Source organism: Engraulis encrasicolus, chromosome 16 (genome assembly GCF_034702125.1).
Source record: "Engraulis encrasicolus isolate BLACKSEA-1 chromosome 16, IST_EnEncr_1.0, whole genome shotgun sequence".
NCBI classification, from domain to species: Eukaryota; Metazoa; Chordata; class Actinopteri; order Clupeiformes; family Engraulidae; genus Engraulis; species Engraulis encrasicolus.
Window position 1 is genome coordinate 28,538,907 of NC_085872.1, and position 24,699 is coordinate 28,563,605.

The following is a 24,699-nucleotide window of genomic DNA, read 5'->3' on the forward strand; positions in this document are numbered from 1 at the left end:
GATGTATGCTGACGACACTGTATTATTTACACACGGCAAAGATCCGGTACAGGTGGCCAGCAAATTGACTCAAACACTAACTAAGGTCTCAATGTGGTTAAAAACCTCCTGTCTCACACTAAATACCAACAAAACTGTCACAATGTATTTTCACAATAGATTTAAACTAAATGTTGTTCCAGACATATATGTTGATGGAACAAAGCTAAATAATGTTGATGAGTTTAAATATTTAGGTGTGACCTTAGATTCTACTCTTAGTTTTAAGAAACACATTAAAAAGCTGGGTAATACTGTAAAGTATAGCATATCAAATTTTAGACATATCCGTAACTCTCTCAGTATTGATGCTGCTGTGACTTATGTCAATGCTATGATCATGTCCCACCTGCATTATTGTTTATCAAGCTGGTCCCAGGCCAACAAGACTGTCTTAAAATCCATTGATTCACTAAACAATCAGGCCCTGAAGGTCCTAGATAGAAGATCTTTTCAGTACCACCATTGTCCTATACTGAGCAAGTATAATATGCTCAGCCTTGAAAACATCATACAATTTTCTGATCTGCGGCTAATCCATAAAATTATTCACAATGCAGCACCCCCACCCCTAAGAACATTTGTTCAACCCTGCTCTGAATTGATGAGCAGAACGTCAAGATCCACCATTAGGGGTGATTGTAGTCTCCCAATCCGACGAACTGCTTTTGCTCAGTCAGCCTTCTCCTTCAGGGCAACTAAAACATGGAATGGTCTACCCAGTAACCTAAAAAGTATTACTGATTATCAGGCCTTCTCAAGGGGTGTGAAAAAATGGATATTAACCAACCAGTCTTGTCAACATTAATCATATGTTTTTTAAAAATATGACTCACACTGTATGCCATTTTAGTGTGTGTGTGTGTGTGTGTGTGTGTGTGTGTGTGTGTGTGTGTGTGTGTGTGTGTGTGTGTGTGTGTGTGTGTGTGTGTGTGTGTGTGTGTGTGGGTTTGACCTATGGCCTATGGATGTGCTTACTTGTTTATATCTTGTCTATGTTATTGTATTTTAATATTTGTTTTACCTGTCCAGGGACTGCAGATGGAAATTAGCTATATAGCTATAATCTGGCACAAGCCATCTTTTTACTTCTGTAATCAATGTGTATTGTGCATGGTCCCTGTTGAACTAAACTAAATAAACTAAACTAAACTAAACACACTGAAGGTCATTTATGGACCTCCACACCCCTGTCTGTGCGTCAGGTGCAGCTAACCTTGTCTTTCGGCATGCGAGTGGATGCATTGCTGACCTGGCCCGGTGGGCCGTCCACCTCTGCACTGGTCCCTTGACCTCCTCCAGGCGTACTGGCGTCCTCCTGCACTGCTGAAAGACTGGGAACAAACCAGACGGCAGAGGCAAGAGATGAATTATGAAATGATATTTATTTGAAGAATATAAAAAACTGTTTTACGTTATTTTGTCAGTTTTACTATCATTTTATTATTATGTAATATTATTAGCATTATCGTTATTGTTGTTGTTGTTATCATTATTATTATTATTATCTTCTTTTCATCTATTGTGACCCACTTTGGTAAATGTGTTGCAAATACAAATAAACTGACATTGACATTGTTGTGTCCAAGTAAAGCAAGAAGCCAAGGCAGAACAGAACAGAGGTCCTTACTCTGTTAGCACATCGTTATAGGAAGGGCTATGGACTGCTTCACAGTCGGCATCTGTGGATCCAGCAGGAGGAGCGGAGTGGTCCACCACCGAGGAATCTGCAACACTGGGGAACAAAACAGTCATCAGTGGGAGAGCGCGCACACACATACACACTGTACAACTCAAAGATAGCATTTTCAAGCTGTCGAGGATCAAGGGTAGTCCCAGATTTTCAGGAGTGAGTGATGGGCGTTTTCGCAGGTAGTATCAGTGTTTATTGTTCTCTTGTTTGTTTTAACTTGTAATATTCTATGGAAACATGAACGCTACCACTGCAAAACTACTTCCCCATTATGACAAATATCCTGCAGTATTACCACAACTAAGTTTAAGCAGCACGAAAAGGACAGCAAAACCTCTGTCTTTACCTGTCGTCAGCATGCTCTAGTGAGGTAGGGGTGCTGGTAACGGTGGCTGTGCTGGAGGCTGCAGGCAGGATGATGACGGGGTCAGCGGTGATGGTGAAATGCAGCTGTTCAGGCTGGCCCTGTTGGTCAGGTCCGGGGGGCTGTGCATCCGGCCCGGGCTCGGGTGCCAACACAGCCTCCAGCAAGGGCTCCTCCACCCTCACCATCACCTCCGTGCCTGTGGCCTGCACACATTTAACATGCAATTTACCTCACACAAAATCCCAGTCCAGTTAAAATTGTGAATAGTGTAAGTACAGTGACCATGTCTAATGTATATAATACCACACAGTACGATTGCATATGAGCTTTAATACTGAGCTTGAATTTCCCCTCGGGGATCAATAAAGTTACTCTACTCTAATACGGTCAACAGCATAATACTATGCATTTATAAACTGAATGCTTTCCATTCCAAGTTTTTATGCGCACTAACAAACAATTCTCAGTAACCACTAAAGTAAGCAATACAATATGGATATTTGATATTTTTATTAGGATCCCCATTAGTTGATAAACATACCAGCTACTCTTCCTGGGGTCCACACAGACAAAATCACAAACAAGATGTCAACATACAAAACAACATATAAAACGAAGAAAAGATAAACTTCTTTTCTTGAGGAAACACACACTAAAACAGACAAAAACAGGGCTATGTATATATAATGTGCAGCATTAATGTACTGTACGCCTTCCACTGTTACCTCCCTACAAGTAGGTCAGCCGAGATGAAGGACAAGGCTGTAGGACAGCCAGCACCATAGCGTTCAGTCACATTCCCAAAGACCTAACAGTACGGTACAAATATAGCTTCACTTAAACCAGCGGTTCCCAAACTGGGGGTTGGGACCCCCCCGCGGACAAAAGGGACTTTACATAAAAACGGGAAATCACTTGTATGGTTAATAGAGGTAGTGTTTTTTCTGACCTGTGTTTTTCCCTAGAAATATTAGCGGACAAACTATTAATGGAAAATCTAGCAATATTAATGGACAAAAAAAATGCCTAGTTTGTCTGCTAATATTACTAGAAATCTATTGCTAAGCTAAGACTATGGTGGGTGGGGGGTTACAAAAATATTCTCCAAGTATTTGTTTAAATACTGTACTGTATTTGTCTAAATCAGAAACAAGTCGGCGGTAGAAAGAAACAGACAGACAAACAGGGCCATTGCAATCCACTGTGAAGCATTATGATTGAATTGTTAACCAGCTTAACAGCGTGGCATGGTGCTGCCAAGTGCCAAATTTGAAATGGTTTACCTGAGGTAATGTGGTGTACACACAACAGCGGATTAAGGGTCGCACGTGCTGTTGTCAATGCTGCAATCCTTAGTTTGGCATGAGCCAAACAAAAGCGTAATTGTGGGCTATTTTGTGATAACAGCCAAAATGAAATCACATGGCAACTTTATGCTTACTTTGTTCATTCAGTGTCTTTAATTTATTGTGAAACCATACCACCTATTTGAGAAAAAAGAACAAGAAAAACTACAGGAAAAATCAATGCCATTCGGGAAAAATGTAATTGACCTGTGTTGCCCACCTTGACAAAACGCATTTACCCACCAGAAAGTAACATAAGCCCACCTATTACTATTACCTATGTGTTTGGTTTAATGCTGCACAAACTCAAGATCTACAGTCTAATTGTTATTAGATTCTGTTGTGCTTGGTATCAACTTCAAACTTGAAAAGCAAATGGGTGACAGTCCATCTGGCAAACCCATCATTAAGGGTGACAGTCCATCTGGCAAACAAACGTACCTCCTCTTCTTTCCCGCCATCAGCAGGACTCTGCGTCCCTTCCTCTTCCCTCGCAGCATCGTGTCCTGTCGGCACGATTGGTTCCAAGGGGATTATCTTCTCCTGCGCTTCATTCAACTCCTCCAGCTGCTTAAGGACATTCACACATGACGGAAAGCACACCGAAGTCAGGAAAACATTTCACCAGATAATAAGTGTAATCTGGTCCCATTGACCATGTACAGTAAATCAGGACTAGTCATAATTTGGTAGAAAAATGTTAGGAGGCTATCATGACAGTATAATGGTCTGAGGCCATTCAACACACAACAGCTTCAAAGTGCAGTATTTGTAACGACAACACTTTCAGTATGTGCACAATTTTTGAAATATGTATTCTTAAAACTAAATGTATTGGCAGTGCTGTGATCTATCCTGTAAATAATAATATACATTAAACCATCCAAAAAGACAATGAGCTTGTGCCACCACCTGTCCTGTGTCCGTCTCTGGCGGGGTATTCTGTAGCAGACTGCTGTCCTGTGTGGGCTGGGCCTGGGGCTGGGCCTGGGCTTGGGGCTGGGAGCCTGCCAGCCCCTGTTCAGAGCAACACGCATGTCCTGTGGGGTGCCTGCAAACAAGGCGAGTGCAGCGTCCGTTACAAAATGATTATGTAACTAACTCTTCCCATGGTTGTGCGAGCAGGCTGCATTTTGTAGACTTTTCAGCTGAGGCTGCATTGTTGCTTTTTTTTTTTTTTTTACCCCCACAACAGTGTTCGAGAAAATAGGTCACTTTCATATCCTGCAGTATTCTCGGTCACTGAAGATAAGTTCATGAATCACTTCTGGGAAAAAATAGAGGGACTGAATCTCCTGACAATGCCGGTGCATGTTAAAATTGAAACTTGGTTCAAAAGTATATGATTCTGCTCTCTTAACTTATACTTGTACTTCTACTACTAAACCAAGACATGTATGTCACAATGACCACATTTATATGATGCGTTTAATTCTGAATTAATAATTTTTGTTTGCATTGCACTTTCATACAATGGAGTTTACATTGGACTTTCATTTCAATTCTGAATTTAAGTGTTAACATGAAGTTTTCAAAGTGGAATTCAGTTTCATTCAGAATTAAATTGCTCTGATTCTGAATGATACATCTCACGTAAACGACGTCAATATCTGTAATGTACAGATAGCTACTGCACACTGGACCCTGTAGAATATTAGAATGAATAATTTCATAACAACAGTTTCAGAACAACAGTTAAAGGAATAAAGGCGTGGACACGTTATAAAAGACTGCTTGAAGGGCAATGAATGGTAGGCTACATTACCATAACAAATGCCTTTGTGCTTCGCTGCATATCAAAGTACTTGGCAAATCGTACGTATATGCACACTCATCTAGGCAAGATACCACTGGCTTGGGTACACATTTGCCTATAGCAGACCATTATCAGGAGGAGAGAAGAGATTGATGACTAAATGACTAAAACAACATGAAATTCATAGGACTTCCTAAAACCTACCCTTGCAAATATAACGAGCATGCAAGCAAGCACAAAAGAGGTTTTCATTGGCAAGTGTTCTATGCTGCAAAAAACCCACAACGCCCTTATTGTCATCCTTCTGATAAATCTTCAATACAATTTCTGTTAATTCTGCAGTCGAGACCCAAAACAAAGGGAAATTATATGAACTGTAACCATGGAGAAAAAAATGGTTCCTTGGCTGTTGATAAATTGTCTTAAAGTACCTAGTATATAGTGAGAACATTGAGTGATGTCTTATGAAAACAATTTCATGTTTACCGACCGTCAGCATTTTCTGGAGTGTCGGGGAAACCAAAAGCTGATTAACAATGGGCTAAGTCTTTTATCAAAGAACATCACCATCACAGCATACAATGCCATTAGCCCAATCTGCTACCACATCCCTTCCTACCAATGTAATGCAGCCATTATCAACCAATCTTATTGTTATTGTACACCCATTGTTACAGTAGGACTATAACCTTTGTAGGTTGTTCTCTGAATCATATGGTAGGAGGGTTGGGGCATCAGAGGAAGGCAATCCATGCTTTGTATAAACTACTACCACGAAATGCAGAAGACGTGAGAAAAGGACAGCACTGGTCGACTCAGCATGTCGAGTTTTCGATGGGACAAACAATCAAACTCCCAAAACAGTGTGGCAAGTCCGGTTTAACGGCTGCCAGAGAATGGGACACCTCAAAGTCACAGCTGTCCCCACCAACAACAACAAGTACAAGAATAGCCACAGTCACTGAATGCTTGATATTTATTCAAGGGGAACTAATACCAGAGAAAAGCTTCATCTGAAAGATTACGTCTGTGTGAAAAGGTCATGCCGGGGCAGGACTGATCTGAACTTATTGTTATTTTTCACAGCCTTGAGTTCATTGCATAGGTATTATTAGGTAATAACTATCCACCTGATGCTTCAGGATAATACAGGTTGTGGAGGAAAGAAAATGGACCCACGTCCCACAGAGCAAAAACTGCAAAAGAGTAAGGGCCGGACAACATGGTTCATACAATTCATGTATAACGAGGGAGGCATTGTAATTAATTCAGTCCCATCTGAACATTACACACGCCTACTAAAAATATGAGTCATATCTAGGACAGGTAATCCCAGGACAGGTGCTCTGAGTACAAGGTTCACGTCACGTCAAACCGGATGCCATATATTTACTCTGTGCTGTGTATTGGCATCTGACACGTGTCAAGTGAGTTCAGTGACACAATACTGATCATCAACATCATCATCGATGATCATCATCACAAGTTGAGATCACTGACACGTCAGTGGTTGAGATAGATAGATAGATAGATAGATAGATAGATAGATAGATAGATAGATAGATAGATAGATAGATAGATAGATATTCTACTAACTATTAATTTATGATATAATACTACCGGTTCATACACGTGCAATGAAAGAGACATAAGCTTAGCTTGCTCCCAGAAATTGGATGGGGTTGGGGAACAACACAACATCAACAATAAGTGCCCAAGTGGCCTGAGTATGTAAAGCCAAGCCAGTAAGTGTTATTTATTTGAAATGGACATTAATTTATAGATTATAGATTAATCTGCCCAGGCATAATGGACAAAGATTCAAATAACTGGTTCAAACCTATGCACTTCCCTACCTTCAAAGGTCCACTAGCGGTTTGGAATAATGCCTTATGTGTTATATCTGACATAATTTATGGGTAGATTAGTTTGTCATCCAAGTTATCCTGGCCATCTTTACAATGTCAGCCTGGTGCAATGACAGCGCTAGTCCATTGAGCACAGGGTCATTTTTCTCCCTCGGCTTAACATATTTTAGCCATAACAGCTACCTGCCAGATGTTCAAAGGAATGCTAAAAGCATGTCAAGGCATCACTTTGTAGCGAAATACAGACGGCTGAGGTCCACACATAACCTCTCATGATCTGACACGCTTGTGGTAGACGGTGCTCCATCGGCCACGTCGCCTGTAAACAAGAACTGACGTAGCTCTAAGCTAACATTATCCTAAATTATTTTAGCCTTAGCAATGTCACCCCATCTTGCTACCCTACCATACAAGATCGAAATGTATCGACCTATATTCATATTCTACCAGACACACAGCCACAAATAACTGCATAGAAGACTAGTCTCAGCATTAATTTGAAACTGGCAGCCAGGACCAGCAACACACAGCACCTGCCACCTCCATTACTTACAGCAGTTAGCATGTTGTTGCAATTTAGTTAGATATTACAGCAGCTAGCTTGCTATCAGAGAGGCTTGGCCGAGCTCAGCTGTCAATAGTTTTTCTTTCACTTTAGTCTGTCACAACTGAACATTTTAAGAACTCAGGGTCTGATTGGAATTAAACGTGGAAGAAAAAATAACAACTTTGTAGACTCAAATCAACCATGTGAAACAATGATGTGCTTTAACTTACACATCACTAGTACGTATACTAGCGTTATCTACAAAGAACTAGAGTGGGCTAGGTCACATTTTAAAGGGTCATGATGTGACAGTCATAATCATGTAAAGCCACTGTTCACTGATAAGGGATAAGAAACAGCTGCAGAGTAAGTTCAACAACAGTTCACATTAGGTAACCCACCGGTTAGCTGTCAGTTTTAACTTACCACAATAATGCTACGACCGCACATATCACTACAGTCCAGCGCGTCATTATCCTGTGGTGACCACCATCCTCTCGGTGTATGCACAGTATTTCTTGAACGTCCGTGTTTTCGTTTCAAATAAATATTAGCATTCAACTGTTCCACTTCTGAGTAACAACACCAATCCACCTCTGGTAGGCTACCTCGAGTTGCTGTCGTGCTGAGGTCTTGACTCTTGAGCGGTTCCCTCCTGTGTTCAAGTAGTTGGACGAAAAAACAGTCAAGCAGGCGGTTACTTGCGGACACTGTCCAATCACAGTGCAGATATATTGCTGCGCAGTTTGAATGACTTCGTAAATCGTTACTGTACGTTTATAGCGCTAGGTATGATGGCAAGTGTTTTTGTGAAAAGATTCTCTCCTATATTCAAAGTTTGTATATCGTGCCACACACAATCTAGGAGCCGTATTACAGAAACTTTTGAGAGTTTGATGCAACAAATGATGCTAGACAGCGACACAGAACTTCTACACTCTTTGGTTAAGTCCTTTTTAAACAAAATTTTCATCCTACTTCACATTTTCCCCAGACTTGATGGATATGCAATGGAATACAGAGAATGGAATAGAATGTTATTCAGTCAAATCAACCAATTCAATTGACTAACCTGACTCATTGAGAGTAAATAGAATGGAGGCCAAAATTCTATTTCATTGTTGAAGCCAAGTTGGAGCCAAGGTTGGACCCAAAAAGACCAAAAAATGGCCAAATCCCATTCATTCCTATGAGAGACATAAAACCCTGTATCTCCCTTAAATGCCACTCCAGGGGGATAATTTTTCGCTCAACTAGTAGGTCCCCTTGCTCTCCAACTTACCAGGGTGGTGATTTTTTGTGGTGATGTTTTATTTTAGAGAGATATTAAAAGTTAAATTGACCAATGAGCATCAGAACATGGTTTGATTGACCGTTAGAAGTCTTGTTGTTGTCCAATCAGCACCTGCGTTTGGCGTTGCTAAGGTGGAATGTAAGTTGGAATGTTCCCAAATCTGGCTTCAAAGCGTTGAATGGCAAATAGCGTTGATTTGGCGTCCATTCTATTTACTGTCAATGAACCTGACTACAAAAATGATCAATTTGTTTTGACTTGTCAAAGAAACTTTTTTAACCATGTTTAAGTAATTTAAAAAAAAAAAGCATGTATAGCGCATTATCATAGCCTACATACATAGTCATCATTCAACGTGTAGGCCTATTAGAATTATATATATATATATAATGAAAGTATTATATAAAAGTATTATCTAAGCAAATGTAACGGAGGCTAACTAGCACAGAGTTGGCGTGGAACGTTGGTAAACCTCCCTCCGATAGCTTCATACAGTCTCGTGCCGTTGGGCCGAGAGACTAGTCTCTTGGCCCAGCGGTATCGTACTGTGTCTCCCATTGCCGAATCGTTGTAGTTGACGAGGTCGCACGTTCGATCCCCGAGGGGGGTGAACAGGTGCAAGATGACCTCCGTCACAGTGGTGCCGTATGACCCGGGATGGGAGTGAGGTTTAAGGGGGAGAGTGTAACGGAGGCTAACTAGCACAGAGTTGGCGTGGAACGTTGGTAAACCTCCCTCCGATAGCTTCATACAGTCTCGTGCCGTTGGGCCGAGAGACTAGTCTCTTGGCCCAGCGGTATCGTACTGTGTCTCCCATTGCCGAATCGTTGTAGTTGACGAGGTCGCACGTTCGATCCCCGAGGGGGGTGAACAGGTGCAAGATGACCTCCGTCACACAAAATGTAAATAAATAAAAATCAAGCCTATAAGTTAATCAAATGCTTTTCAAAGCAAGCCTGTGGCTGAATCTAGTCCGTTCATATACGGCCCAGAGTGGAGCAAATGGTTAAACAATTTCAGAATTTCAAGGCTATAGCAAAAGAGAGGACATATTTAAAAATAAATTAATACATGTTTAAGATTAAAATAGGCTGACATTAGCTCAATTGATTGATTACAAACAAACATAAGCAGATTGAAAGCCACACACCATTTTATTCTGTTGTCAGAACACAATTTCATTATAACACAAACACATATAGGCCTGCTTGTCATTTTAGTCTTTACAGCAGCAGAGATCAGCTCCATTGCCTTAGGCCTGTGAAAAGTCTTGTTATGGTTGGCTCCTTGCACTAAAACCAGCTGTTCCTAATTGGGTTATTACAGCTAGGTAGATGAGCTAATTAGTTAAATCAGCTGTGTTAAGAATACATGCCACGATTGCATGCTACATGGAGGTATTTCTGAAACACTCTCTGTTACCAGGATGTCATCTGTTGAGCAAGTGGTCCATTATCCCATTTCACTAGCCTAGTAAACTAGCGCCACCCGCTGGACGCAAAAATGTTTTGCAATCTCACATTAAGTCTAGTTTATCAGGCCTGGTTTATTCACCCTTTCAGTCTCTTTCAGTCTCCTATCTCCCCCTGCTGAACAGATATGGAACGCCTGTGCTTTTTATGTAAGAGTTGGCCTGCAGGCCTTGGTAAAAAAAAATCCACAGACCTGTCACAATCCATGCATGCAGGAATCAGGATGCTCATGATGAACACAAAGGAAAAAAACCCACCATGCCCAGGAGGATTCTATCATTCCAATATAATTAAAGTAACTTAGGTTCATGGGAAGAAACACATGCTACATACATTTCTGTTATGTACTGTATGCATGTTTATGTGTAAGCTGTTTGACACCTTAATTTCCTCACAGATAAATAAAGGATCTCTGCTCTGCTCTATTCAATGTGTTGAGAAATGCTAATAATGTGCTGTTTTTGTGCACAGCACATCCAAGTAACTTTCTGATGACAGGATTTTATGTATTTCTGCCATTTCAATGTTTTACTAAGAATAAGAATAATAAAAAGAACAACAACAATAACAACCACAAATAGGGTGAGTGAGGACAGGTTTATTGTAGATTGAGAGAGATACAGAAAGAATGTAGCCACCAGTATGGCTCCCAAATAAATACATTTACAAAGGGGAGTTAAATGTGTTCTGCGGCAGACAAATAGTACTTTGATACGTACGTGTGTAACACTGTCTATGTAATATTCTATTGCATATTATTATATTCAGTTTTCATACTATTACAGTAGCTTTGGCAATACAGATGTGTTACCCATGCCAGTAAAGCAAATCAACTCTCAATTCAGAGTAAGAGACAAATACAGTTTACAGACAGTGAGCGCAAGATAGAGTTTTTTTAATTTTATTTTTAAAATGAGAACACCCTTGTGTGGAATGAGTCAATTACCTATTTGGTAATGTCTATATTTGGCAGAGCACCACTTCACTAGAGGACAGACCCACAGAAACAAGACTTTACACTGGGCACTTAATAGCAAAAACTAACTTCTGCTCTGACATAATCACAGGGGGTCGTTTAGACTTGTTAACAGGGGAAACTGAGTGAGTGAGTGAGTGAGTGAGTGAGTGAGTGAGTGAGTGAGTGAGTGAGACGACACGTGGTCAGGTCAGGTCATTACTGCAGAACACTACATGCTTCAACGACGGAGGAGGAGGTGGACAAACTCACAGGAGAACTTGTGAAAATGTGTATGTTGTAGTAGCATTATATTACTGAGACTGGCAGATCATCAGTTGCCCTCTCTGAGGGATGTCCTCGTCGTCCTACATGGTAGCCAACACTGATGCTAGTGGCGTTCAGAATATACATCCAGGGAGACACATGCATTGCCTTCACAAAGGGTATCACTCTTCTATCGTCATAGTCTGATCCAAAGTCAAGTATCTGGCCGAGTAAATCATTATATTAAAAGCTATTTCCCTATAGCTAGCTTATCGAATGTTTGTGTTCATCTATACTGTGTCACAATTGCACCACTCACACTCTACGTAACTGCACCAATCACACTATCACACGCTAAAGATGAAAAAGAAGAAAAAAAAGTTCAGTACACTGAATTAAAGATATGTCAGTCCCTGGCATGGGACTGGCATGCCAGGGACAGCCATGGCAATGTGGCTGATGCCCTTTGCCATGGTAACGATAAATCAGGGTATATGCTGCCAAAACGTTGAGCGCACACGAGCAGACACAGTCAGCATAGTGAAGTGCACATTTAGGCAGTTGGTTATAACAGTAATCCCTGTGAGTGCCCTGCAGCCTGGGCCCCAGCACCTCAAGGGGGCCTGCATGGCAGTTACAACACAGGCACACAGAGTCACGAATGGTTACTTGGTCAGCGATAGGGTCACGTTTGGAATAGCGACAAAGAGTGGCATACGCTCGGAGACACACATACTACACCCACACGCACATACACACACCGTACATGTGCAGATTATGAGAACAAACACAAAACATAAACTAACAGCTGCAAACAAACATGCAGACAGGCGGAAAAACACATAGGTGCACGGCTTGTCACACAACACCCTCTGAACATGTAGGCTATTTATATGTGCACACATACACATACATTACAATCACGCACGCACACATACACAAAGACTCTCAGGCACACATATATACATTAAAATTAAATTTTTATTTACTGCAGCTATGCCATTTCCATCTTTTCCCAGACATCCCTTCCATACAAAGGCACGCACGCACACACACACACACACACACACACACACACACACACACACACACACACTCGCACGCACACACACACACACTGTACAGCACAGCACGGCACAGCACAACACACCCACAGACATGCACGACAAGAAGCATCATGGTCCAGCTGCATTGAGAACATTCGTGGCAAAATGCCCCCAATGCTGCTTCTCTGCTGAGAATGGCTAGTGAGTAGCAACGGCGTGACAGTGCAAAACCAAGGAATGTGGCGGAGAGAGGGGAGACACACACACACACACACACACACAGGGGTCTGCTGCTGAGGGGAAAAAATCTAAGAACCACCACATGGTAAGCACGGGCACAGAGATATACAACACAAAAACAAGCACGGCTAAAGAGGACACTATCACTAGGGGTAAAGGGGCACTAGGGGATACCGGGCCGATGCGGAGGAGCAGGAGGAGGTGATGGGAGAGGAGGTGGTGATGGAGAGGCAAGCGAGTAGGGAGGTGAAGGACTCGGGACATGCTGGGCTTTACAGAAGAACTGCTTTGGGAGAATAGAAGGGGAAGGTGATGAGAGCCAGGTGTTAGGAGGAGAGGTGCTATATGGGGCCGGGAGAATGCTTCATTCACATAGAAGCAGAGCAGTTTCCTGACGGGGCCCTTCAAGGGGCCTGCCTTGTAGGGGAGGGAGGGGGGCGCCGACTGGGGAGAGGTAGTGGGGGTAGCACAGCATGGGGATGGGATTTGGATATCGAGGTGGGAATGATAATGGAAATATTGTGGAATGAAGACAAAGAGAGGAAAAGAGACATATTCAGTGAAAGTTAGAAGCAAGAAAAAATCTTTACAGCACAGTTAGTTGGTTAAAGAAAGGTAAATATTTTAGGAAAAGGTGAAGCAACTACTTTCCATTAACATAGCGAATTGTTATTACAATAGCTAACTGTTATTATTCTGCATATTGAATTACAGTGTTATGTATAAGCAGAGGAAATTACAGCCTTAGAGAAGAAAAAACATAAGAAGTGAACAATTTGCCAAGAAATAGGGGGCAGCAAATTATATTGAGGAGATTAACTACATGTTCTATGGTAGTCCATATTAGTTTGTACGTACAGCACTACCTGTTAAACCTGAACTTTCCAAATTTCTAATGTGTGTCAACGTGAGGGCATACCTGTGTGCGACGCGTACTCACCTCGGAATGCTGGGGGGTGCCCGGTTGGGGCGGTTGGGGACCTGGGGGGAGTCGGCGCTGTTGTTCAGGGGCCCCAGAGGACCAGGGCGGCCAGGGGGCGGAGGGGCACCCCGACCTGGAGCAGGCCTCTGTCCAGCCGACATCCGCCTGGGTCCAGTGGGACTGGATGGGGGGGAACCTGCACCGGACCTGAGGAGCCAGAAGGGGGGAGGTTAACTGAAGCTGAAACAAGTTTAGGGATAAAAAGTACTAGGCTACACAACAATGCCCATCCCACAGGATGGGAAATGTTCAGTGAAGTCAGGAAGGGTGTCGCGACAATTACTCCAGGCCTTGCGGGTGCGTTGGTTCTGGGTATTGTGGAACACTGGATGAGGATGAGAACTTGCACACCAAGAATTGCTGATGCAGGAGAGGTGTTTAATCCATCAACTTAAACAAACATAAAATAAAGTGCTACCAAGTGGGGGTGCATTGCAAACGTTTCGGTCCTCAGACCTTCATCCGTGCTAAAGGTCTGAAATGAAATATAGAGGCTTTCGTGAAATGACAAGTGAACACGAAAGACACAGGTTACTTTTTTCCAATCAAAAAACGTGTAACACAACAACGTAGTTCTTCCAACCCCATCCTCCCACAGTCCAGAGGGAGTCCCACAGTACATGGAGTCATCATGACATACCATGGTATAACCACTACTACATACAAGAAAATCATAGTAATGCCATAGTAAACCACGGTGGATTTTTGTAAGGGCAGTACTGTACCTGCGCCAGGAGCTGTCCACCGGAGGGGGCGTGGGAGTGGAGATGGTGGTGGTGGAGATGTCTCCGATGATGGCCAGCGCCTCCTTGAGGGCGTGGTGGGTACGCAGCACCTCATCCCTCCTCTGGGCCAGCTCGGGGGACTCGTCCATCAGGGCGTTCTGGTCACCAGCAGAGTACAGCTGAGCCAGCAGCTCCGCATTGATGAAGTCTTTCACCTGTGAAGCAGGGTGATGTGTGTAAGTGTGTGTGTGTGTGTGTGTGTGTGTGTGTGTGTGTGTGTGTGTGTGTGTGTGTGTGTGTGTGTGTGTGTGTGTGTGTGTGTGTGTGTGTGTGTGTGTGTGTGTGTGTGTGAGCACGTGCAAAAGGGGATGCAGTGAAAAAAGGAGGACAAGGAAGGAAGATTACCAGAGATACGTCTTTGAGTAACATTTTTGTGTTCATTTCTCTTTTTCATACCATTTCCTTCACTTCATGTTATACTGTCTTTATACTCAAGTGTCAAACATTTTAGCTCACTAGTTCCAACATTTTTTTTTTATCTTTTGCAAATTTTGATATAATATACAGTACAGGCCAAATGTTTGGACACACCTTCATCTCTTTATTATGTGGCTATTTAAAATACATTGCAGATTTTTGCGAAGGGCATCAAAACTCTAGCCTGGTCCTAACCATCCCATAATACCACCATTTCATTTCGTATTCATGGTCTGGAGGTTGTTTGATCTGACGCCATTGCAGGAAGCAGGAATCAAATATTCTGAAAAATCAGGATTTAACTTATAAGTTGTTGAACAAACATGTCTGACGTCTATCTATGGCGATGTAGGACCATTTAACAGACACGTCTGACAGAACATCCTACCATATGATAAAATTACGATATAGGACCGTTTGTCAGAACACTGGCGCAAATCCCACAGAAAACAGGTACCATAGTGCAGAGCCAAGTCTCTTGGCAGAAGTACGTAGGATGGTGCACGAGGCTATCAAAACTGTGCATGAACACACAGAATTAGAATAGTTAGAATTCTGATGAGTTATTGGATGACTCTGGCATTCAGTTAAGATTGACTTGACAGGTTGCTTTTACTCAAAAATAGACAAAAACGTTGAAACGTTGACATCGCTGTTGGAAAACTACTAGAATTGATATTTTTTGTTAAGCATAATAGCCACGTAAATAACGAAAATGCATTGAATGAAGGGTGCCCAAAATTTAGGCCTACACTGTATGTATGCTGTATCCATGTAAAATAATTTTGTTAACAAAGAAGAGTAGATGCGCACTGCCCTTTGATGCCCACATTCTAGAAGTAGTTATCCCAGTGTTCTAGAAAAAGCCACAAGGTGGTGATAGAACTGTAGCTACGAAGGAAGCTGGCTACGAAAGACATGCTGAGGGACACAAAGTAGGTCATGAGGTAGAGATCTGATGCTCTACTACTGGATTACTAATTACCACTTGGCCAGTGGCCACCCAGAGCAGGTTTTTCCAAGTACTGCGCTGACTCGGTCTTGTCTGTTTGTTTGTCCACTCAACTGATTTGTCAATAGCTCAGTGATTACGGGCTTGAATGTTACCAAATTTTGCTTGTAGACTGGAATAGTAGAATAGAAAGTGGAATAGAAACGTGTTTTTTTTTTAAATTCATTAGAATGCAACATTCTGTGCACCAATGGGGGCCAGAGTGCCATCTCTGATAGCTGAGTTGTTGTTCCCCAACATGAATTGCAAACTGATATGAAAGACGACCTACAGTGCATAGTGGAATGGGAACTTACGTTGTTTATAATTAGATGCATTGTGGACTTGGGCATAAGGTCTCGGATGCACTTGTTGACGATGGCCATGTAGGAATCCACCAGGTTACGAATGGTCTCCACCTTCCTCTCCAGTTGTGGATCCATTGAGAAGTTTTCGGCAGGCCCGGAACTCTCACTCTCACTCACCTACAAGAACAACTTGGGTTAACACGCTAGACATATCAGTGCATTGAGAATGATTGATGGTTTTCTTTTTGACCATTTTGGGTGGTGAAAATAACAAAAGCAGAGGCCGATGCTCACAGCAGCCTTCTCTGGATAGACGCCGGCACGCAAGAGAGACGACTTCCAGCTGTCCACCTCCTCTTGCGTGTCGCAGGCCAGCTCCAACGCGCGGTTATCCTTGTAGACGTTCCTGAGGACAAAAGGCAAGGATGAAAAATAATCAATCTCAGGCTGAAATCTCACATCAAATCATTAACTAAATCAAATGTGGCAAGTGTAACTCTACTTCAGCGAAAAGAAAGAAAAAAACCTATAGCTCCCCCCACTGAAAGAGAAGGGAATTCTTTAACCACCATCTGGATTTGTTGCTGAGCATTAACTCTACAAAAGAAGGCTAGTCTGAGTGAAAACATCTGGCCCCGGCACAATGCTGAAGTAAAAACACAGTGCCACTTTTGTTACTGATAAATGTCCTCAAGTCCACTCCGAGGAGGCTGCAGGCTTGCATGCAATTTGGGGCCAAGGGCACAGCCTGTGAATGGGGCAACTTTAAGCTTGGCCCTACTGTGGCGCATATGGTAGGGCACACGTTTGCTGTGCGGCCGACCTGGGTTTGATTCCCGGCCCGGGTCCTTTGCCGACCTTTCCCCGTCTCTCTCTCTTTCCCAACTAGCTTCCTGTCACCATCTGCACTGTACTATCATGAACATAAACTCAAAAAGACAAAAAAAAACAACAAAAAAGAAGCAACTTTAGGCTTAATGGAATTCGACCTTTCACAGCGGCCTGTCCAAAATGAACCAAGCACAAAGGTCTCACAGGCACACTCACTCACACACACCCTGGTAGGCAGGACTGACTGACCTCGACTCCGTGTTAAAGATGCAGAATATGTGCTTGCTGGACATGAAGCTCTTCTCCACGTCGCGCACCTTCAGGTTATCCAGGGGCAGCATGTACTTCTTCTCCTTCTCCTGAAAGACAAAATAAACAAACACACAGAAAATTCAGCAGAGAATTCAGTAGCTAGCTCATCACATCACCCCATGGGAAAAGGATTCCAAAGCAAGAAATTCCAAAATCAATGCATGAAGAATTGAGGTAGCCTATATTCCACAAGGGGTTAGAAGTGGTGGAACAGTCATTTTCAAGAACAATATCCCAAATAGAAAATGGCTTAAGCACACTGGCTCCACTCAACGCCAAACTATTCCACCACTAGATGGTGTACCCCGAAGCTTTTACTCAAAAATATGAAGGGCGCGGGAGGGAGGAGGGGGGGGGTGCTTGAAGTCAACACGAATAAGAAGATGGGATAGGGTGGAATAAACAAAAAAACGTGTGAGAGATGGAAAGCAAAACAGAAAAGGGGGTAGTCATGGAATGGGGTATACAACACTAACCAAAAGAAGAAGGGGGGAAGGGTAGAAGTACCCGAACAGAGAGGAGAGAGAGGGAGAGCACCCACATGTGGAAGTCATTACCAAATGCTGTGCGGTTGAGAAAATGTTGTTTCCCCTCCTCCTTTTGCAAAGAGGGGGGAGTTCCAGACTCTGAACACATTTTAAGGCCTCATAGTGGTTAAGAAAAGAGATGACTGAGATATGTGAGCATTGAGCAACTAAAAAACTAAGACAATTTTAGTGTGTTACTTCAAGGTGCTGCAGAGCACAGATTCATCCAGAGGTGTCTGTGTGATGGCTCGGGATGACATGGAAAGAACGCCCGAAGGACAAATAAAGAAGTCAGCAATGCTGAGCACAATATGCGATCAGCTACAAAATAAGGGTCTTTCTTTCGCACTCTTTCTCTTTCTCTATCTCGCAATCCCTCCTTCTCTTGCGATTCTTTCTTTCTTAAATACTTTCCCCACCATTCCAGAGGGGCCCACTTCCTGTTCAGAGTTTTCGTGGGGAGAGAGGGAGAGAGAGAGAGAGAGAGAGAGAGAGAGAGAGAGAGAGAGAGAGAGAGAGAGAGAGAGAGAGAGAGATTAAATGACAGCCTGGCGTTAAGTCTCAACATCTGGTACCGCTTAGCAGCACAAGGGACGAGAGCAAGGAGGAGAGTTGAGGAGGAGGCGGAGTGAGTGAGCACAGGAGATGGAATGAGAAGGAGAAAAAGAGAGGAGAGAAGGAGCAGTGTAGTGTGGAGTGTAGAGAAGGAGGCTGACCAAGGGGAAGAAGGAGCGGGATGAACATTCGAGGGCTGACAGAGGGGGAGCACAGACCGGCCGCATCTTGACCATGGAAGACGGAGGAAAAATGGGCGATCGGGACAGAGGAGAAGACTGCGCTTGATGGTTGGCGTCCCGGGCCCCCTAAAAAGCTGCCAGAACCCATATATGGCTGCGAAGGTCCCTCCCTCTCTCACCCACTCTGATGCGCTCCCCCTCTTCTCTCTCCCTCTTTTCTGCAATATCCCTGGCTTGAAAGCACGCCCAGATTCCTTGGGTCGTCAGAGTGAATGTGCCACGTCAAGGCTTGGATATTCCACTTGGCCTGCTCGGCCACAGGACAACAGCGATGCGAGCAAGACGGCTAAAAAAAGGCTAAACAAACAGCATCCCGGAGAGTGCACAAAGGACAAGAATAAGAAGGTGTGCAAACTCTCCACCGAGATAAGAAATGAGGACTTGCCAAAATTGGGGGAACGGAGAAGATTCAAAACGCAGTCTTCTCACTGGAAACAGACCTCCCCCCCAGCCCGCCATGGCGCATGGCTCGAAATCGCGCTCCGTCTACCCAGTGTTCAGACTACCTGTTCATGGATATGTGGGTGTACAGTAGTCTGCACATTGGTTAGACTGGGCGAAGGAGAACGACGCTCCAATATACTGAGAAATAGAAGCTCTGGGACAAGAAGACTACCTTCAGGTGGCCAGCGTTAACCTTGCCTTTCCCGTTCTTCCCTTTCTCTCTACCTCTTTTTCCTTGCTCTTTCTCCCTCTCTATCTGGTTCCTTTTGCTCTCTCTCTCTCTCTCTCTCTCTCTCTCTCTCTCTCTCTCTCTCTCTCTCTCTCTCTTTTACTCTCTCTCTCTCTGGATCCTTTGCTCTCTCTTTCAATCTCTCTCTCTCTCTCGCTCTCTCTCTCTCTCCCATTGTTGCTGATGTGTCCTCAAGATGCCAGGATCATTCCTGAGAACTGTGTACGGTAATCTGTGGTTCTCTCTTTGCCCCTCCTCCAGACCCCTGGAAGTGTTGACCTGACTGAGGTTCGAGTGGAAGTGTGTGGAGCAGAAATAAAGACCACCTAATGGTAAACCAGAGGCTCTGATAAGAACGGTGATGCCGCTATGGCTGGATAGCAACCACAAATAAACACTGCAGCCACCACAAAGCTGAGTTTGCCTCTCTTTTTTCCCTTACACACAAACAAATAATAGTGGCCAATAGCTATCAGATGTCAGAGCTGTTGTATGCCAAATCGTCAAGAGTAAGTTGTATAGAATTTCCACTTTAAAAGCCAATTAAAGCAGATATATAGTGACAGAGAATGAAAGAAAGATCTCATAGGACAAACTGAAAACAATCCTCATGATGGAGGTTATAAAATGAGGCTTAGAAGTCTTAGTGAAGTCATGGTGAAAAAAAATCTGAACAATGCATTAAGGAATTTCAAATGTATACAGAAATGCTGAAGTAAACCTATGGTACCACTAAAATACATACATTTATTTTACAAATGGCCAACATGTTCACTGGAATTCACTGGACATGTGTGGGTAGCAATGACTCCTATGTCATATAAGCTATTCAACATGCCAAAGTTAGCATGCACATTATAGATATGTAACATTTAGCAGTTTCAACATAACAGCCTCCATAACATCCATGCCATTTCATCAACCATATGTGGTATATTTTCAGTTTTTACAAGAAATCCTTCCACAAAAATCATTCCATTCATCAGAATAAACCTGCATTTCACTCATCGCCTCATTTCCTTTAATCTCAGTTGCAGGCCTACGATGTGCTTACATTTTCATGTACAGCACAGCACAGCACACCAATGTGCCCATTAAATGAATCCCGTTGTGGGACAAAAGGGCCAAAATCCAGTTACAGTGATACTGGTTTCTACCGATGATCACCACAGTGATTTACAGTGAAGTAGTCTTTGGACTAGAGGGTTAGAGATCACCTGGACAGGCAGCCGAGAGTGAGTGAGCTATTCGGGGTCCTGGGGATATTTATGGGAGTTAAGCAGCTAAGTCAGTTAAGACTTGCAACTCTGTGGTGGTAACAACGGTTGTGACGGTACTAGAGACCCGCATGCTTACTCACACAGTGAAGTACAAAGCCATGCGTCATGAATGACCATGGGGGTAGGGGTGAGTGGGGTGTACTAGGCATCAAACACAAAACAACTGGTAGTAGAACAGCAAGATACGGTACTATGCACATTTACACCTACCATTCTCTAGGAAGAGAATGCAAATAATTTGTGTTTTAATCTGTTCATCTTAACAGTGAAATGTTTCCGATTTTGCAATGCCTAAAGGCTTGCATTGCTGTGATGTGATGTGATGCGGGCAATCACTTTTAATCAGAGGGCAGAGGCCGAGTGTGAGGCAAGCGGGTGAGGGAGGTGGTGGTGGTGGGGGGAGTCACAACATGGCCGAACTGTATAGAATTCTCTCCTCCGAATCTCATTGGCTGCCCATGCTTTGACGACTAACTCAACAATTTTCCGGCCAAGAATGAGTGCTGGCCAGTACTAACCGCCAAAAAACTTCAGTGATTCGTACAGTATGTATTTTAGTGTGTGTGTGTGTGTGTGTGTGTGCGGGTGCGTGCGTGCATGCATGCGTGAGAGAGAGTGCATGACAAATATAAGGATTTGGAGGATTAAGTTTGTATGCATGTATAGCAGAATTTGGAAAGATTACAGATAAGAAGTGTAAAGACGGGCAGCATTAAAACATGCTGCCGCAATAGATGTGCTGCAACAACCAAAGGCCCCGAAGCCAAATGATGCAGCAAACCCCAGCTGCTGTTCCCCTTTGATCACATGTACCATAACATTTACACTATTATGACCACAACTATACAAGTGTGTGTGTGTGTGCCAACACAGAAATAATCATGTAAACGAAGACAGGGTATAGAGTTGTCACAATTGCATCACAGTACTTCAACATGGAGTTCCCCACTGAGTGAGTAATAATGAGCATCACTACCCCTATCCCACTAACACCATGTGAGGAGACCTGGGGTCTATACTAGAAAGCTGGTTCAGGAGTAAACCAGGGTTAAACCATGGTTAGTCAGAAATCACTGTTTTCATGGTTACTCCAAAAAAGCGGGGATAAGCCATAGCAATACTAGAGCACTTAGAGTAACCATGACATACCATGGTAAAACCATAGTTACTACAGTAAAACCATGGTGGATTTTCGTAAGGGAGGAACTGTCTATCACTCTTCTACTCTGACAGAGACAACCCCACTTTCACACGTCTACAGAGCACAGGGCCAAATCACCCTGATGCGCACCACAGCCCCATGAGCTGCCAGTGTGACTGCACGGCCTGCCTGGCCGGCAGCAGCTCACCTCGTCATCCTTGAACCAGGAGAGGCTCTCTGCGGTCAGGATGAACCAGTACTCCTTGGCACCACCCTTGATGATGCTGATGTTGTTGATAGTCAGCCAGCCCTTGCGGATGACCTGTGGAGGAAATTACAGGGTAAGAGGTGAACGTTCAAGGGGCGAGCGTCAAGGATTTAGGGTTATTTTTGTCAGGGTTCCACTCTTGATGTGCACAGGCACTACTGCAGGCATCACCTCTCTCAACATCTCAAACATTGCAAATCTCAAACATTGCACATCTCAAAGTTGCAATCCACAAACACAGTGTAAGACAATGGGTGTAAAATAAATCGAAAAAGGAGAAGGATGTGTTTTTGTATTCATGTGGGAGTAAAGGTTTGAGATTCATTTATTCTTATGCAGAACATTATGGTTCCTAGCTTACAGTGCACATGTGAGGCTCACCATTCGAAACATTGGCACTCAAGTGGTATGGGGATATGGGTGTGCGGAGTGAGTTGTGAGGTTAGGAGGCGTTCAGTTATCCTTCAACACTACAGGTAAGCCTGGTAGTCGAGGGGAGTGCAACAATCAGCACGCCAGTTTGTGTTCTACATGATCCCAAAATGCACAAGGTTCAGTGTGTGTGCAGAGCGTGTTTGTGTGTGCATGCGTGTATGTGTGTGTGACGAAACATTTGCATTTCAAACAGGCCATTTCATAAGTCACAATGTGTCTAATGACAAGGAAGGACCATCCAAACTAGTGTCTGAAAAGAGGCACTTGGACTCTTACTATGATGCCAGAAGTAGTTGGGGAAGTGGCCTACAGAACACCCAAGAGAGAAGAGCAGAGAGAGAGAGAGAGAGAGAGAGAGAGAGAGAGAGAGAGGGGGCATATAAGAGGCAAAGGGGAGAAGGGTAGAGGGGGGGGGTGGAGGGGAGGGGAAGGGGTGAAGAACGAGGGATTAAAACAGCTGGCCACATCAGCTGGCTAGCCATCAGACGGCACCGGTGGGAGATTAGAGCTGTAGGGAGCACCAGCGGGTCAGCTGGTGCACGACCTAATAAGCCACACATCATGAATGTGCAAGCCTGGAGGGAACCTAGGGTGCAGAGTAGAGTAGGATGCTGCAATCATGTTGACTAGACGATCTACACTGAGTCGGCAATGCAATATTTTTGTTTGCGAAAAGCATAGACCGTGTGGCATGCAATGCTCTTCAAGAGCCTAATCCCCAAAACAACAGGATTTAGAAAGCTGATCATCTTATGGTAATAGTCATGCTGAGTACATTAAAGGCAGAAAGCCAAGAGCGCTTTTCACAGTGCGTCCAAATATTCTCAAAATCCATTAAAAAAAATACTTTCTTAGATTCTTTGAATCACTACACTGTATATAGTAAGCTGAACGACGAATGTGTGTTGGGAGGCATTGGGGGGCCTCGTGTGGAGTAGAAACAACATGCAGCATCCTACATGTCTCACTAGAGGGAGCATGTCTAATTTTTTTTACACCATATGTGTCTAAGGATGCCCTGTGGCGCCCAGGACGTACTGAATCACCTGGAGCCACTTACCTGGGTTTCCGAAAAGGCCTGGAGGATAGGAAAAGCTTCTCAGAGAGGTTGTGGATGTGGATGGCATGCATGCAGACAGCGTGGTGGTGACATACAGTAGAGAGGGTTGTTTTTTTTAAAAAGATGTCTGAACACAGCCTGGGATGAGTCAACAGCAAAAACAAAACAAAACCAAAAGAGGAAAAAAACAAAACCTCTCCACCATCTCTATGACAACAGACGACAAATCAAACCACACTGAAGAAGATGAATCAAAGACAAAAGGGAAGCTACCGTATAGACAACTATGGAGTTTTAAAGTATACAAAACATGCTTAATATAGGAATATGATGAAAATACTGAAAATAGCAATAACCATGGTCACATGCAGTATCAAATACGCGCATTTGACAGTGATGACAAACACATGGCATTTAAAACATAATAACTATTGCTGAGCATGCAATCCAGACATTAGTGAATGAGATGGGTTGGCACACCAGATTTTGATCTCCCAATCCCTCTTTTAATCTGCATGAAAGCAAATGCAAAACCCACCCTGCCCTTGCTGATGTAATAACCATCAATGATTCCATATAGCTGCAGCTTGGAGCTCGCATGCTACTCTCTGCTCCAGATTGTCTTGTCAAGTCAGCTGACAACAATGACATGTTCCTTCCTCCCACCAGTGAACTGGCAAACAAACACACCAATACAAACAGACGTGTGTTGTTTACCTGGTTTCCTGCTGAGCTCTTGTTGCTGGCCTGGTTGCTCCGCTGCTGGGCACTATGGGATGTGGACATTGAGATGACGGGGACAGAGAGAGAGAGAGAGAGAGAGAGAGAGAGAGAGAGAGAGAGAGAGAGAGAGAGAGAGAGAGAGAGAGAGAGATGAGTAACCGAGTTTCAGAGACTATGATCTAAGATGAGACTCTGATACTGTGTGTGTGTGTGTGTGTGTGTGTGTGTGTGTGTGTGTGTGTGTGTGTGTGTGTGTGTGTGTGTGTGTGTGTGTGTGTG

At 43.5% G+C, this 24,699-nt stretch overlaps 1 protein-coding gene across 1 annotated transcript in view; it reads right to left on the reverse strand.

Moving 5' to 3' along the window:
* LOC134465550 (SUN domain-containing ossification factor-like) overlaps positions 1–24,699 on the reverse strand; it is a 50,470-nt gene that overhangs the window by 16,957 nt on the left and 8,814 nt on the right. Inside the window, exons 14-26 of the mRNA XM_063219273.1 lie at positions 24,415–24,466; positions 23,698–23,715; positions 22,143–22,256; positions 17,454–17,563; positions 16,668–16,779; positions 16,383–16,550; positions 14,598–14,812; positions 13,831–14,019; positions 4,358–4,496; positions 3,887–4,012; positions 2,079–2,302; positions 1,670–1,774; positions 1,256–1,373 (exon numbers count right to left, since the gene is read on the reverse strand). Coding sequence (XP_063075343.1) covers positions 1,256–1,373; positions 1,670–1,774; positions 2,079–2,302; positions 3,887–4,012; positions 4,358–4,496; positions 13,831–14,019; positions 14,598–14,812; positions 16,383–16,550; positions 16,668–16,779; positions 17,454–17,563; positions 22,143–22,256; positions 23,698–23,715; positions 24,415–24,466 — 1,690 coding nt within the window. The remainder of the gene's footprint in view (positions 1–1,255; positions 1,374–1,669; positions 1,775–2,078; positions 2,303–3,886; positions 4,013–4,357; positions 4,497–13,830; positions 14,020–14,597; positions 14,813–16,382; positions 16,551–16,667; positions 16,780–17,453; positions 17,564–22,142; positions 22,257–23,697; positions 23,716–24,414; positions 24,467–24,699) is intronic.